The sequence below is a fragment of the Anomaloglossus baeobatrachus genome, chromosome 1 (genome assembly GCF_048569485.1).
Source record: "Anomaloglossus baeobatrachus isolate aAnoBae1 chromosome 1, aAnoBae1.hap1, whole genome shotgun sequence".
NCBI classification, from domain to species: domain Eukaryota; kingdom Metazoa; phylum Chordata; class Amphibia; order Anura; family Aromobatidae; genus Anomaloglossus; species Anomaloglossus baeobatrachus.
Genome location: NC_134353.1, coordinates 318,232,677 through 318,247,744, shown reverse-complemented (window position 1 = coordinate 318,247,744; position 15,068 = coordinate 318,232,677). Strand labels below are relative to the sequence as shown.

The following is a 15,068-nucleotide window of genomic DNA, read 5'->3' as shown; positions in this document are numbered from 1 at the left end:
AACACAGGAGCAGAGGCTTAAATCAGTATAGAAGATCTATTGACTGGCAGTGGGAGCTGGCTCTCTGGGGTTTATATAGAACAGCCCCAACAAGTGTTGACAGCATACAGATACCAAAACAACAAGATTAGACCCATAGCTACCAGACTGGACAGGTTGTAGGAATAAAATATGATTGATCTAATCAAGCATCACCTGCAATAATAGTGTGATGCCACCTAGTGGCTGAAGCAGATTCTGACACAGATGTCACAGTACTTCCCCTTCTACGAAGGGCCTCAGAACACATAAGACCAGGCTTAACAAGGAAAGAAAAATATGATTGTCAGCAGCATTATTGTCATTACCTGACATTCATGATCTTTCCTCTAGGCCAAAGCCTTTCCAATGAACAAGGTACTGCAACAATTGTTTTACTATCCTGGAATCAAGGCTTTTTCCACTTCATACTCAAGGTTGCCTTCAACCAAAACAAATGAAAATGGATTATCAACAGGGTGTACCGCAAATAATATCTCTTTAGTAAAGATTTGTGAAAGACATTGGCAATCCAGTATGAGAGGGAAAATTTCAAATGGAAGGCTACTGGATTGACCACTTCAATGAACCTGGCACCTCAATGAACCTGGAACCCACCCAACTTAGCAAGGGGAACCTTGAGTTTGATATTTCTAGTAAGTAACTGTGACGCCCTGACAAAATCAGGTTGTCAAAGGAGACTGCACCCATCTTCCAGATGCAGGACTCTCTCCTCCTCGGCCCTCCAACACAACCACACACAGGTACATACACCAGCAACAAAAGCCTAGTCATCCCCCAGGACAATAGGGACACACCAGTGGGCGGGGCCAGGCAGATGGTGATGCCCACCTAGGGGTTCTGAGGTGTTGAGGGGAGGGAACATGACAGTCTAGACAGAGGAGTTGAGTGCTGACAGAGAAAGTGAGAGGAGTAAAGTGGTAGTTGGGTGTTGTAGCTCCCGGACTACCGGACTACCTGAGCTGACTAGGTGGCAGACGGCAGAGCAGGGCCATAGGCGACGGAGATCCGGTTGCAGGAGACCTTAAGTGGACCGGGGCAGGGGTGTAGCCCGCCGGTGCCGACAGCAGTAATCCGGTCCGGAGCCCGTTCACAGTCGGGGTACCTGGACCCTAGGGCGAGGACAGCTGCAAGCACCTTTCTAATTAAGCAGCAGGGGACAAGATTCCAAGTCTTGTCCCACTAACAGCCCAGATAGAGCGAGACGGAAGTGCAACCAGGGGGGATAGGGCGTCTGTAAGTGCCTGTTAAAATCCCAAGGGTCAGCTCTCGCGGGCCACAGCTCCCACAGAAAAGTCACCGTGAGTGGACTTTCCCCGTTTCATGCGGACTAGTCAACACACAAGACAACAACACTAGAGTGCAGGAGGAAGGGCCCCTGTTCTGTCCACCGGTGTGCGGGACCCGAGCACACCCCTCCGGAGGCTACCGGTTTGCGGCAGTTGGTTTACTATCTAGACTCTGTGTGATTTTATTCAAAACAGTGAATACACCGGTATCATCCGGTCCATCCCTGCAGACTGTGTCCGAGTACTCGAACTCCACCTGCATCTGGGCCCTGGGACAACACCTCCCCTACCTATGGTGGGGATGCCATCATGCTGCCCCGCTCCATCACCCTTGGGCAGACCCATACCAAGGTAGCGGTGGTGTCACCAGCAATCACCGCACCCCACGGGTGGCGTCACTGACAAACTCTCCCCTGTAAATAACTCCCTTTTTCACTTGTCGGCGACGGACGGCTGCATGAGCCCGGGTCCGGCTGCCACTCGAGCCACAGCAACTGCCCGGATCCGAGCGTCGTAAGCAGTTCCCCTGTCATGGTTTGGCCCCCACCTGCAACACAACCATACCTTGTCCCCAGTAGCAAAGCTGGGCCCCTCAATGTGCCTCTTATTAGTGGATGAGATCTATCTATTCTGTGCACATTTCAGGTTTTCTCTGACTTCAGACCAGACAAGCTTCAACATTTATCATCTTTGGGGTATCAACTTCAGAGGTTGCAAAAGAACCAAAATGTGCATGATACCTAAGATTGCGGAAGAATGGATTTATCACCCTCTGGAGTGTCAACTTCAGAGGTCATAGAGAAATCAAAACATGGATGATACCCAAGATTACAGAAGAATGGATTTATCAGCCTTTGGAGTATCAACTTCAGAGGTCACATGACAATCAAAACTCGGATGATACTCATGATAACAGAAGAATGGAGATTAGAGTTGAGCGCGGTTCGCGGTTCTCCAGTTCGCGGTTCGAGTGATTTTGTGAGCTGTTCTAGATCGAACTAGAACTCGAGCTTTTTGCTAAAGTTCGATAGTTCTAGTTACGTTCGAGAACGGTTCTAGCAGCAAAAAGCAGGGCTTTTTACAGCTACAGTGTGCAGGAGCCATCGCTGGCAGCCTGCCAGAAGCTGGTAACCAAGATAAACATTGGGTATCCAAGCAAAGCGCTTTGGTTAGTAACCCGATATTTATCCTAGTTACGTGTGCAGGAAGCCGACACTTCCCCGCTCAGCTCGCTCCGCCCCCTCCTGCACGCGGCATGTACACATACATACATACACACACACACACTCACACTCACCTGTCCCCAGCCATGCAGTCCACGACACTGACGTCCTCAGCGCCACATGACCCCGCTAGGCTCCACCCACTTCACACTCCGCCGCCAGCACACATGGCTCCGCCCACCTGGCACTCTGCACACATGGTCCTGCTAGGCTCCGCCCACCTGGCACTCTGCACACATGGTCCCGCTAGGCTCCGCCCACCTGGCACTCTGCACACCTGGCACTCTGCAGACATGGTCCCGCTAGGCTCCACCCACCTGGCATTCTGCACACCTGGCACTCTGCATACATTACCCCGCTAGGCTCCGCTCACCTGGCACTCTGCACACATGGTCCCGCTCGGCTTACCTGCGGTGATGAAGTCCCGACCTCAGCGCTGTCACTGTCCTCCATGGCCGCCGCTTGTCACATCACCTTCTCTCGCTTCCGACCCGAGACTGACTAGCGGTGACGTCACGGGTCTCTCGCGATACTTGGCTGTGAAGGTCATTGAACTCAGTGACAGGTGCTGTCAGCAGTGCAGGAGATCAGCGCAGGTAATGTACCTCGCTGACAGCAGCACTTGTCATCCCCTGCAGTGACCTGGGCTGACCTATTGATGTTAGCTCAAGTCACTGCATTGCTCTCCCAGCCAATGGGGAACATCCTGCTCTTCATTGACTGGGACAGTGTGGATCGTCATGGCAACCCCTTGGATTACACCAGACCTGGATTTGTTTTTCTTTCTAATAAATTGGTTAAAGAGGGAATGTATTGGGGAGTGTTTTTTCAAATAAAAATGTGTTTGTCGTCTATTTTTTTTTATTACTGACTGGGTTGGTGATGTCGGGTATCTGATAGACGCCTGACCTCACCAACCCCAGGGCTTGATGCTAGGTGACATTACACATCTGGTATTAACCCCATATATTACCCCGTTGGCCACCGCACCAGGGCACGGGATGAGCTGGGGCAAAGCACCAGGATTGGTGCATCTAATGGATGTGCCACTTCTGGGGCGGCTGCGGCCTGCTATTTTTAGGCTGGGGAGAGTCCAATAACCATGGACCTCCCTAGTCTGAGAATATCAGACCCCAGCTGTCTGCTTTACCTTGGCTGTTGATCCAATTTTGGGGGGACCCCTATGTGTTTTTTTTTTAATTATTTATTTAATTTAAAATAACAGCGTGGGGTGCCCTCAGTTTTGGATTACCAGCCAAGGTGAAGCTGCCAGCTGTGGTCTGCAGGCTGCAGCCGTCTGCTTTACCCTAGCTGGCTACAAAAATAGGGGAAACCCCACGTCATTTTTTTTTTTCATTTTTTTGGCTAAATACAAAGCTAAGCACCCCTTAGTGCCACATGAAAGGCACCAAAGGGTGAAAAATTACAAAATGCAGGAGAGTGGGACATTATGTGTCTTTCTGCCATTATAATGACAGAAAAGACTGATATGAAGTGTACAAGCACAAGAAAATCACCAGAGTGCTCTACGCTGTGAAAAGCAGTAGAAAATGGCACTGGAGTGAACATGTGACCGCCTCATGTAGGTTGAAGCTATGGATCCTGGGTAAATTTATGTATTTTCCCTCCTTCAGTTTTTTTGCAGTACACAAAAAAAACGGAAGGCACACGGATGACAAACAGATGACATACGGACCGTCTACGGAACGGAAACGGATGCCACATGGATGCACCCGTGAAAAAAAACGGACTGTTTTTTGCAGACCACAAAAACGGATCGGTCGTGTGAATGTAGCCTTATTCTAATCTGCCGTTTATAAACAGCAGGCAGAAATAAGTGAATAGCGCCCACCAGCGTCAGAAAATCTCCGGGGTTTCAGGGCTAGCTGAGACCCTGGAGATCCTGATTCAGGACGGTTTTTCCGGTCCCTGCTCACGTGATCACAGGTATACACCGTATACCGATGATCACGTTACAGTAAATGACAGTGTCGGTAAAAAATTATATCTGGCATGAACAAACATGATAAATCTTCTCCCCGGACACATGCGACAGAAAACTCCTCCCCAGGCCCTGCCAGGTCACCCCCTATAACCCCACCGGTGTTCCCCGGTGTCCCACGGTACCTGTGCAGCGTTGATCCCCCCACGGTCCTCTCCTTCACAATAGACGCTGCCGCATGCACAGAGCGGCTGTCAGCTCAGCTTCCTGTGTTCAGACACAGTGAGTGGTGGTTATGCATCTGTAAGCTAAATGGGCGGCACGGTGGCTCAGTGGTTAGCACTGCAGTCTTGCAGCACTGAGGTCCTGGGTTCAATTCCCACCAAGGACACCATCTGCAAGGAGTTTGTATGTTCTACCCGTGTTTGCGTGGGTTTCCTCCCACACTCCAAAGACATACAGCACTATGGAATTAATAACACTATATAAATGAATAAATTATTATTATTACTGCAATGCCCTGTTCATGAGGTAAGGAACATAATTGATCAGGAGAGCTATACTACATTTCCAAATGGAGGGATTTGCTTTTATAGTTTCCCTGCTGAACGACTACCAAACATGAGAGTCCGTTATACGCCACAAGAAAACACATCTAAATAGCGAGTTCTGTTGTTAAGTATTCATTCAGCTGGATAACTGGACTTAAAGGGGTATTCCATCTCCAAGATCCTATCCCCAATATATAGTAGGTGGAATAGCAATAATATCAGCAAATACCAATATTTGGAAATGTAGAATAGTTCTCCTGATTAGGCATGCCCTTACCTCATGAGCAGGGCATTGCAGCTTTGGTAGCAACCATTACGACATGGACTCTGCTGCTGTGGACCCGGGGAGAGTGAGTGCAGATTCATTGCACCCACACTCCTCACATGAAGGGTCTGCAATCCTAGAAAATGGGGGATACGTTCCCTTAGTGTCTCCCCCCATATTCTAGACGGTCCAGAGTCGTCGTGGGACCCCCTTTTTTTTTTTCTTACAATAAATTGGTGAAAGAGGGAATCTTTTGGGGACTGTTTTTTCAAATAAATTTCTTTTGTCGATTTTTTTGTTAGTACTGACAGTTTATGATGTTGGGTATCTAATAGACGCCATGACATCATAAACTGCTGGGCTTGATCTGAGGTGACTTTACAGCTAGTATCAACCCGATTTATTGCCCCGTTTGCCACTGCACCAGGGCACGGGATGAGCTGGGGTGAAGCGCCAGGATTGGCGCATCTAGTGGATGCGCCACGTCTGGGGTGCCTGCGGCCTCCTATTTTTAGGCTGTGAAGGCCCAATAACTATGGACCTTCCCACCCTGAGAATACCAGACCACAGCTGTCCGCTTTACCTTGGCTGGTGATCCAATTTGGGGGGGACCCTACTTTTTTTTTGTAATTATTAATATTTATAAAATAATTATAAAAAAAGAGCCTGGGGGACCTCCACATTGGATCCCCAACCACGGTAAAGCTGCCAGCTGTGGTTTTCAGGCTACAGCTGTCTGCTTTACCCTAGCTGGCTATCAAAATGGGGGGACCCAACGTCATTTTTTATTTAACTATTTTTTAAATAGAAAAAATTAATGGGCTTCCCTGTATTTTGATTGCCAACCAAGGTAACGGCAGGCAGATGGGGATGGGAACCCATAGCTGTCTGCTTTATCTGCGCTGAGAATCAAAAATACCGCGGAGCGCTACGTCATTTTTTTTAAAGATTTATTTTTACAGCACTGTGATGTCCAGCAATCAAAATACAGGGAAGCCCATTTTGTTTTTAGTTATTTAAATAAATAATTAAAAAAAATATATATGGGCTCCCGCTGCATTTTTTGTATTGCTAGCTAAGGGTAATTCAAGCAGCTACTGGCTGCTAACCCCCACTGCTTGGTGTTACCTTCACTGGCAATGGAAAATCCAGGGAAGCATTTTTTATTTTTTTTGCCAAAAAACTACAAAAAAAGGACGTGAGCTTCGCCATATTTTTGTATGCTAGCCAGGTATAGCAGGCAGGTGCTGGAAGAGTTGGATACAGCGCCAGAAGATGGCGCTTCTATGAAAGTGCCATTTTCTGAGGCGGCTGCAGACTGCAATTCGCAGCAGTGGGGCCCAGAAAGCTCAGGCCAACCTGTGCTGCGGATTCCAATTCCCAGCTGCCTAGTTGTACCTGGCTGGACACAAAAATGGGGCGAAGCCTACGTCATTTGTTTTCTAATTATTTCATGAAATTCATGAAATAATAAAAAAAGGGCTTCCCTTTATTTTTGGTTCCCAGCCGGGTACAAATAGGCAACTGGGGGTTGGGGGCAGCCGTACCTGCCTGCTGTACCTGGCTAGCATACAAAAATATGGCGAAACCCACATAATTTTTTCAGGGGGCAAAAAACTCCTGCATACAGTCCTGGATGAAGTATGCTGAGCCTTGTAGTTCTGCAGCTGCTGTCTGTCTGTATGGAGAAGAGCAGACAGCAGCTGCAGAACTACAAGGCTCAGCATACTCCATGCAGGACTGTATGCAGAAGTTTTTTGCCCACCAAAAAAATGACGTAGGCTTTGCCATATTTTTGTATGCTAGCCAGGTACAGCAGGCAGCCATGGCCTGCCTCCAACCCCCAGTTGCCTATTTGTACCCGGCTGGGAACCAAAAATATAGGGAAGCCCGTTTTTTTTAATTATTTCACTTATTTCATGAAATAATTAAAAAACAAATGACGTGGGCTTCACCCCATTTTTGTGTCCAGCCAGGTACAACTAGGCACCTGGGGATTGGAATTCGCAGCACAGGTTGGCCCGAGGTTTCTGGGCGCCTCTGCTGCGAATTGCAGCTCGCAGCCGCCCCAGAAAATGGCGTTTTCATAGAAGCGCCATCATCTGGCGCTGTATCCAACTCTTCCAATAGCCCTGAAGCCGGGTGGCTTGCTGGGTAATAATGAGTTAATACTAGCTTTGTTTTACTAGCTAGTATTAAGCCAGAGATTCTTAATGTCAGACACGTTTGACCCGGCCATTAAGAATCTCCAATAAAGGGTTAAAAAGAAGATACCACACAGAGAAAAAATACTTTAATAGAAATAATTACACAGACACATTAGAGACTCCATGTTTATTACTCACTGTCAGCCCTCCACGATCCATGGTCTTCTGTCTTTCTCATTCAACAAATGCAGCTCTGCTCCATCACTGCTGCATGGGGGAAGATGCTGCTTCCCGTGCAGCCTTCACTCCGTGAGAGATCAGTGCTGCTGGCTGTTAGCGGTAACAGTGGTAACGCTGACAGACGTGTTACCATAGCAACGGTGCTCCGATCATGTGATTCCCGGAGCCGCGGTTAGCGGTGACGTCACCGCTAACTGCATTGCTATGGCAACGGTGATCTCCATTAATGACCGGCTGTGTCAGCTGGTCCCTAACGGAATGGGGAGTCGACCGTGTGCTAGAGCATGTCGCCGGTACACGGCGATACACAAATGTGCACCGTGTACCGGAGAGTGAAATGACAGGACCTAGGACAGGACATGACGTCAAAGCCATGTGACCAGTCTGTAGCCAATGAGATAGCCACATGACTGGTCACATGGCTATTTTGATGACATCACGGAAGGTCCTGTCAGTGCTGGTTATCGGGAGGACGCAGCGATCATCAGAAGGAATAGTGACAGGAGACAGAGTGCAGGACGCATCGCGGGCACGGGTAAGTGTTATGGCAATGTTTATTAACTGTATGTGTACATTTATAATGCGTTTTTATGTGTTTGTGATTGCCTCCCATTCTTTCCTATTGGTTCGAGTTCGGTTCGTCGAACGTTCGCCGAACCGAACTCGAACGGGACCTCGGTTCGGCGAACTGAGCTCGAGCCGAACCGCGGCTGGTTCGCTCATCTCTAATGGAGATGTCTTAATGGATTCTTTGATATTGATTTATTTATGGCAAACTCAGCTACTGGCAACTGTTTTACCAAGTCCAACTGATGGTCAGAGACATAACACCGAAAAAATTGCTCATGAGTTTGGTTGTGACGTTCAGTTTGACCATTGGTATCTGGGTGATATAAGCTGATGAAAATGAAAATTCAATATTAATTACTACAGAATGCCCTCTAGAATTTAGAAACAAACTGAGTTCCTCTATCGGAAATAATATTTTCCAGAATCTCTTGTAGACATACAATGTGATTGATAAACAACTTACATAAAGTTTGAAAGTTATGCATCCCAGACAAGGGAACAAAATTACACTGTTTACTAAATCTGTCCATCATTACCCAAAAATACATTTTCCCTTCTGAGGGTGGGAGATCAGTAATGATACTACTTTCATTAAAATTGGTGTGGAAAACACTATTCTTAATGAATGGGGCGCAGAATCTTTTTACTCTCTTTATTTTAAATAATTTTACAATTAAATTAGAATTGAAACAGGGCCATCCCAATGAGGTGTCTCTTTTATCAGAATAATGCTGCCTAATCCAGGGGTGGACAATTAATTTTCCCAAGGGACCACATTAGAGACCGTGACTGGTGTAGAGGGCCAAACAATAGGCTTAAATTAATTATTCCCAATATTAATATTATCATATTAATTATAATTTTATAGTAATATTAATTGTATCATCCATATTAATATGGAGGAGAATTAAGTATCCTGTCATCCCTCTATATACAGTATGAGTCCACACACTGCCCACTATATACAGTAAGAGCACCCTATGTAGCCTCTCTATATACTATATGAGCCCCAACCTAGCCCCTTTTTATACTGTTTGTGCCCCCATATAGCTTTTTTATACACAGTGTGATCCCCCCATAGTCTCTCTATATATAGTTTTAGCTCCCACATAGCCCCTCTATATACAGTGAGAGCAACCACATAGCTTCCTATATACAGCATGAGCCCCCACATAACCCCTCTATATATAATGTGAGCCCCCACATAGCCTTTCTCTTCCTACAATGTGAGCCCCCACATAACCCTTCTATGTACAGTGTGAGCCCCCATGTAGTCTCTCTATATACAATGTGAGTCCCTACATAGCTCCTCTATATTCACTGTGAGCTCCAACTTAGCCCTTTTCTATACATTCTGAGCCCCCATATAGCCTATCTATAGACAGTATGAACCTCACATAGCCTCAGATATATAATTTTTGCCCCATGTAGCTCCCTAAATACAGCAAAAGCCCCCACATAGGCTCATATACAAATACTGTATATATACACACAGTACTGTATATATAGAGCCCTCACATAGCGCCTCATGTATACTTTTAACTCCCACACACCCTCCTACATACTCTACTCCAGCCCCCAGTGAAATGACGCTCTGCACATCACACACAATGATGTAACATCATTGCAATGGCTGTGGCTCCTGCTGATTGGTGGAAGACAAATCCAGCAGCCTCTCCTCCACCAATGTATTCACTGCTCTCTGGATCCTGAGCATGCAGATAGTGGGGATGTCGAGCGGGGTGCAGCAATCGCAGCACACAGGCGGCGGGAAGGCACGGTGCGGTCTGTGGTCCACTGTTTTCAGTCCTTTGGCTGTTTCAGTCCACGGGTTGGACTGGAACAGCCAGAGGGCTGCATGTGGCCCACAGGACACACTTTAACCAGCCCTGATCTAATCCCACTTCCTGGTTGTGATTCACAATCTGCAAGATACAACAGTCTGCACTGTGCCCAACCATGGCGTTGTGATTAGAACATTCTAGGCAGGGCAGATTGCAGCTATGCATATGCATACTGCTATATTAGAGGTTGGGGACAATCAGGAGACCTGGCAGGTTGCCTTAAATAAATTTGGCATATTTAGTAAACTTCTGAATCATGACAAGATGTCGATGTGCTGTATATACTGTCTCGATTCCCCAGTATTCCCAGTTCAAGTAGGTGGTTACATAACCGCATGTTTCATATTCAAGGTCACTTGCCAACTAGTTGTGTTTGGCTTCTCTAAGTAGAAGAGAAATGAGAGAAGCCAGATGAATTTACTCAGCATGCTACCACAAATATGCAAATCACATACATGCAGTCATATAACTATCCACTCCCACTTGGAATACCGGGGAATCGCCAAAGCAGATACACCTCAAGTTGTCACAATTTGGCAGTCTGCAGTAACATAGAGTAACTTTTATCCCAAGACTAGACAACCCTTCAACCTAGTTTTTACGACATGCAAACTTTGTGTAGAACGTGGCCCTGCTGGAATATTGTGCCAACCAATTAGCTCCATTCTGTGTATAACTATTTTTTTAAAGCATTATTCACATAACGTTTATACTTGCCTTTACGCATATTGCCTTTTCATAGTCAGTCCTTTAGAAGCACACTCAGGAATTTATGGTGTAACTGTAAAATCGGATATTTTCCATAAGATCAGCATGTTTTGTTTTTATTTTACTAAGTGTAACTATGTCAATAAATTTCTATATTCACATTGCTGCATCAAAAAATGATAGTAAATTAGTGTGCAGAACTTGTCTCTAAAATGTGAAATTTAAAAATGAAAAGAAATATTAATTATAGGTTGTTTTTTTTTCTTTCTTATAGAAGTCAAAGAAAAAGCGGGCTATATCACACCTGTTCCAGGCGGTGTGGGACCAATAACAGTTGCAATGCTTTTAAAGAACACGCTAATGGTGGCCAAGAAACTTATTTATTAAAAAGATATCCCACATTTGGGTTTAAATGTTGGAACTGAAATGTATCTTGTAGTATGAAAAGCCATTAATCACACATTCAAATTAGTATTCCAAATAGGTAACTATTCTACGTTCCTATACATTTGATATGGCATTATTTAGCCCTAAATTTGAAAAGACTGCCCTTCCGGAGAGGGAAAATCTTTTTGTAGAATTAGCAAATTGTTTGGGTTGGGCTACTTGTTTCAAGATGAACTCAGGCTAAGTTCACAAGCTAGTTTATTCTTCATATAAGTGTTACATGTTGTGATTTCTAAGCAATTTTACAAATCACCAATTCTATTTTTCCATGTAGTGATCTTATATATGACTTAAAAATCTCTTGGAAATTGCTTGTTGATTTAGATAATCTATAGAAAAAGTCGCATCTACAGTCTGGGTACAGACCATATTTTGAGACTAATACTAGCATCACAGAAGGTCAATGTGTAACCCTAGTATAAGACATTAGTGGATGTCTACTATTCTCAGCAAATTTATGTTTGGTCATTCTATCAATGCAATGATAAAACCTTTTAGGACCATCTTGCACTAAGTTTAATTAGAATGCACTATTTAATATTCTACTAGACAATCTCTGGGTTTATGTACACCAAATATGTATTTCCCAAAAAAATGAATACAAATTCAAGAATTTTATTGATGAAAAGGTTACACTAAAAATTATTAACAGAAGACGACATGATAATATATTAACTATGGGTGGTCTCGCAAAGCAATGATTTTATTAATTGGTGTCAAGAATGTAAATATAATTACAGTGCTGGCCAAAAGTATTGGCACCCCTGCAATTCTGTCAGATAATACTCAGTTTCTCCCTGAAAATGATTGCAATCACAAATTCTTTGGTATTATTATCTTCATTTAATTTGTCTTCAATGAAAAAAAAAAAAAATTGTCATAAAGCCAAATTGGATATAATTCCACACAAAACATAAAAAGGGGGATGGACAAAAGTATTGGCACTATTTGAAAAATCAGGTGATGCTTCTCTAATTTGTGTAATTAACAGCACCTGGAACTTACCTGTGGCACCTAACAGATGTTGGCAATAACTAAATCACACTTGCAGCCAGTTGACATGGATCAAAGTTGACGAAACCTCTGTCATGTGTCCTTGTGTGTACCACATTGAGCATGGAGAAAAGAACGAAGACCAAAGAACTGTCTGAGGACTTGAGAATTCAAATTGTGAGGAAACATGAGCAATCTCAAGGCTACAAGTCCATCTGCAAAGACCTGGAAGTTCCTGTGTCTACGGTGCGCAGTGTCATCAAGATGTTTAAAGCCCATGGCACTGTGGCTAACCTCCCTAGATGTGGAAGGAAAAGAAAAATTGACGAGAGATTTCAATGCAAGATTGTGTGGATGGTGGATAAAGAACCTCGACTAACATCCAAACAAGTTCAAGCTGCCCTGCAGTCTGAGGGTACAACAGTGTCAACCCGTACTATCCGTCGGCGTCTGAATGAAAAGGGACTGTATGGTAGGATACCCAGGAAGACCCCATTTCTTACCCGTGACATAAAAAAGCCAGGCTGGAGTTTGCCAAAACTTACCTGAGAAAGCCTAAAACGTTTTGGAAGAATGTTCTCTGGTCAGATGAGACAAAAGTAGAGCTTTTTGGGAAAAGTCATCAACATAGAGTTTACAGGAAAAAAAAAGAGGCATTCAAAGAAAAAAAGACGGTCCCTACAGTAAAACATGGTGGAGGTTCCGTGATGTTTTGGGGTTGCTTTGCTGCCTCTGGCACTGGACTGCTTGACAGTGTGCATGGCATTATGAAGTCTGAAGACTACCAACAAATTTTGCAGCATAATGTAGGGCCCAGTGTGAGAAAGCTGGGTCTTCCTCAGAGGTCATGGGTCTTCCAGCAGGACAATGACCCAAAACACACTTCAAAAAGCACTAGAAAAGGGTTTGATAGAAAGCACTGGAGACTACTAAAGTGGCCAGCAATGAGTCCAGACCTGAATCCCATAGAACACCTGTGGAGAGATCTCAAAATGGCAGTTTGGAGAAGGCACCCTTCAAATATCAGAGACCTGGAGCAGTTAGCCAAAGAAGAATGGTCTAAAATTCCAGCAGAGCATTGTAAGAAACTCATTGATGGTTACCGGAAGCAGTTGTTCGCAGTTATTTTGGCTAAAGGTTGTGCAACCAAGTATTAGGCTAAGGGTGCCAATACTTTTGTCTGGCCCATTTTTGGAGGATTGTATGAAATGATCAATGATTTGATTTTTGTTTCATTCTCTTTTGTGTTTTTTCATTGCAAGCAAAATAAATGAAGATAATAACAAAGAATTTGTGATTGCAATCATTTTCAAGAAGAAACTGAGTATTATCTGACAGAATTGCAGGGGTGCCAATACTTTTGGCCAGCACTGTAAATAGGACCTTCTAAGCATTATAATTGAGCGGTAGGAAGGGGGGGGGGGATATGGTTAGTTAGACAATAGAGGTATAATCTTTGTAAATACAATATTACAAATATTTATATATACAGCATCTTGCACAAATATTCACCACCCTTGGCTTTTTACCTATTTTGTTAAATTACAACCTGTGTTTAAATTTGTTTGTAATTCAATTTGCATCAGCACTAGTGATGGGAGAGCACTAAAATGCTCGAATGCTTGTAACTCAATTCGAGCTGGTCATGCGCTCGCACGAGCTTGATGCAAGGAACGAGCATTATTGAAGTCAATGATAGGCCTGTTCGAGTCTCCGCCCACATGCAGCCATAAATAGAGCATTTCCAGTGGGAGGAACTAAGTCCGAGAACATTGTTTTATCCCCGAAAGAGCTATTCAGAGACTGCAAATGGCTCTCCCTGGGTTGCCTGCACACATCATGCACTGAAGCAAGCCTATGAGTTGTGGTAGTTGTTTCAAGGACAAATTATCCGAGCACCCGCAATACTCGGCCAATCTTCACAAGTATCAGAGCGCCCCAATGCTCGATCAAGTAACGAGCAGAGCCAAGTATGCTTGCTCATCACTAATCAGCACTAATTAGTCTAAGTTGGAGAAATGAAGTGAGAAAAATATAGGCAAAAATGACATTTATTGGATAAAATAAATAAAAATTGCCATGTATATACTGTATGAATTCACTCTTCTGCTATGAAGCCTCTAAAGAGTTCAGGTACAAGCAATTACCTTCATAAGTCACATGCTTAGTGAAAGGAAATTCACCTGTGTGTAATCTAAGAGACACATTGTCAGTATATATACATCTTTTCTGAAAGGCCACAGAGGCTGCAACACTATTAAGCAAGAGGCACTACTAACCAAAGAAAACCATGAAGACCAAGGACATCTCGAAATAAGTCACAAAGTTGTTGAGAAGTATAAGTCATGGTTGAGTTCTAAAAAACAATCCCAATCTCTAATCATATCCCGGAGCACCATCATATCCATAACTATCAAATGAAAAGAACACAGTACCTGTTACGACTAAACCCTAACAGTCTCACAGGAGTGGACAAACTTTGGAAGATGTTAAACCAGAAATCCACATGTCCCAAAACAGGATCTGACCCTGATTTCTTCCTGCCTGACAGCGGCGGTTGGCACCCTAAGATCAGATAACGGTGCCCCCACTCATCGATGGCTAACCCTGAGTGTCCTTAAATGCACCCTAACCTATAAACCAAAAACAACAATAAACATAAAAGAAGTGTGCACAGGCAGAGGGCGTCACAGAGGGCTAGGAATGTGCAAATACAGTCATACAGGAATGATAGTATACAAGAAACCAAAAAGAATAACAGAATACATGGAAACCCTCCCAAACCTAAATACAAAATAGGAGATAACTGT

The 15,068-nt window shown here is 44.3% G+C and overlaps 1 protein-coding gene across 1 annotated transcript in view; it reads left to right on the top strand.

The window, feature by feature from the left end:
* The window catches only part of MTHFD2L (methylenetetrahydrofolate dehydrogenase (NADP+ dependent) 2 like), a 124,578-nt gene extending 113,262 nt beyond the window's left edge, over positions 1-11,316 (top strand). The window contains exon 8 of the mRNA XM_075337268.1: positions 11,093-11,316. Within this exon, the coding sequence (XP_075193383.1) occupies positions 11,093-11,205 (113 nt within the window). The 3' untranslated portion in view covers positions 11,206-11,316. The remainder of the gene's footprint in view (positions 1-11,092) is intronic.
* The last annotated feature ends 3,752 nt before the right edge of the window (positions 11,317-15,068 follow it).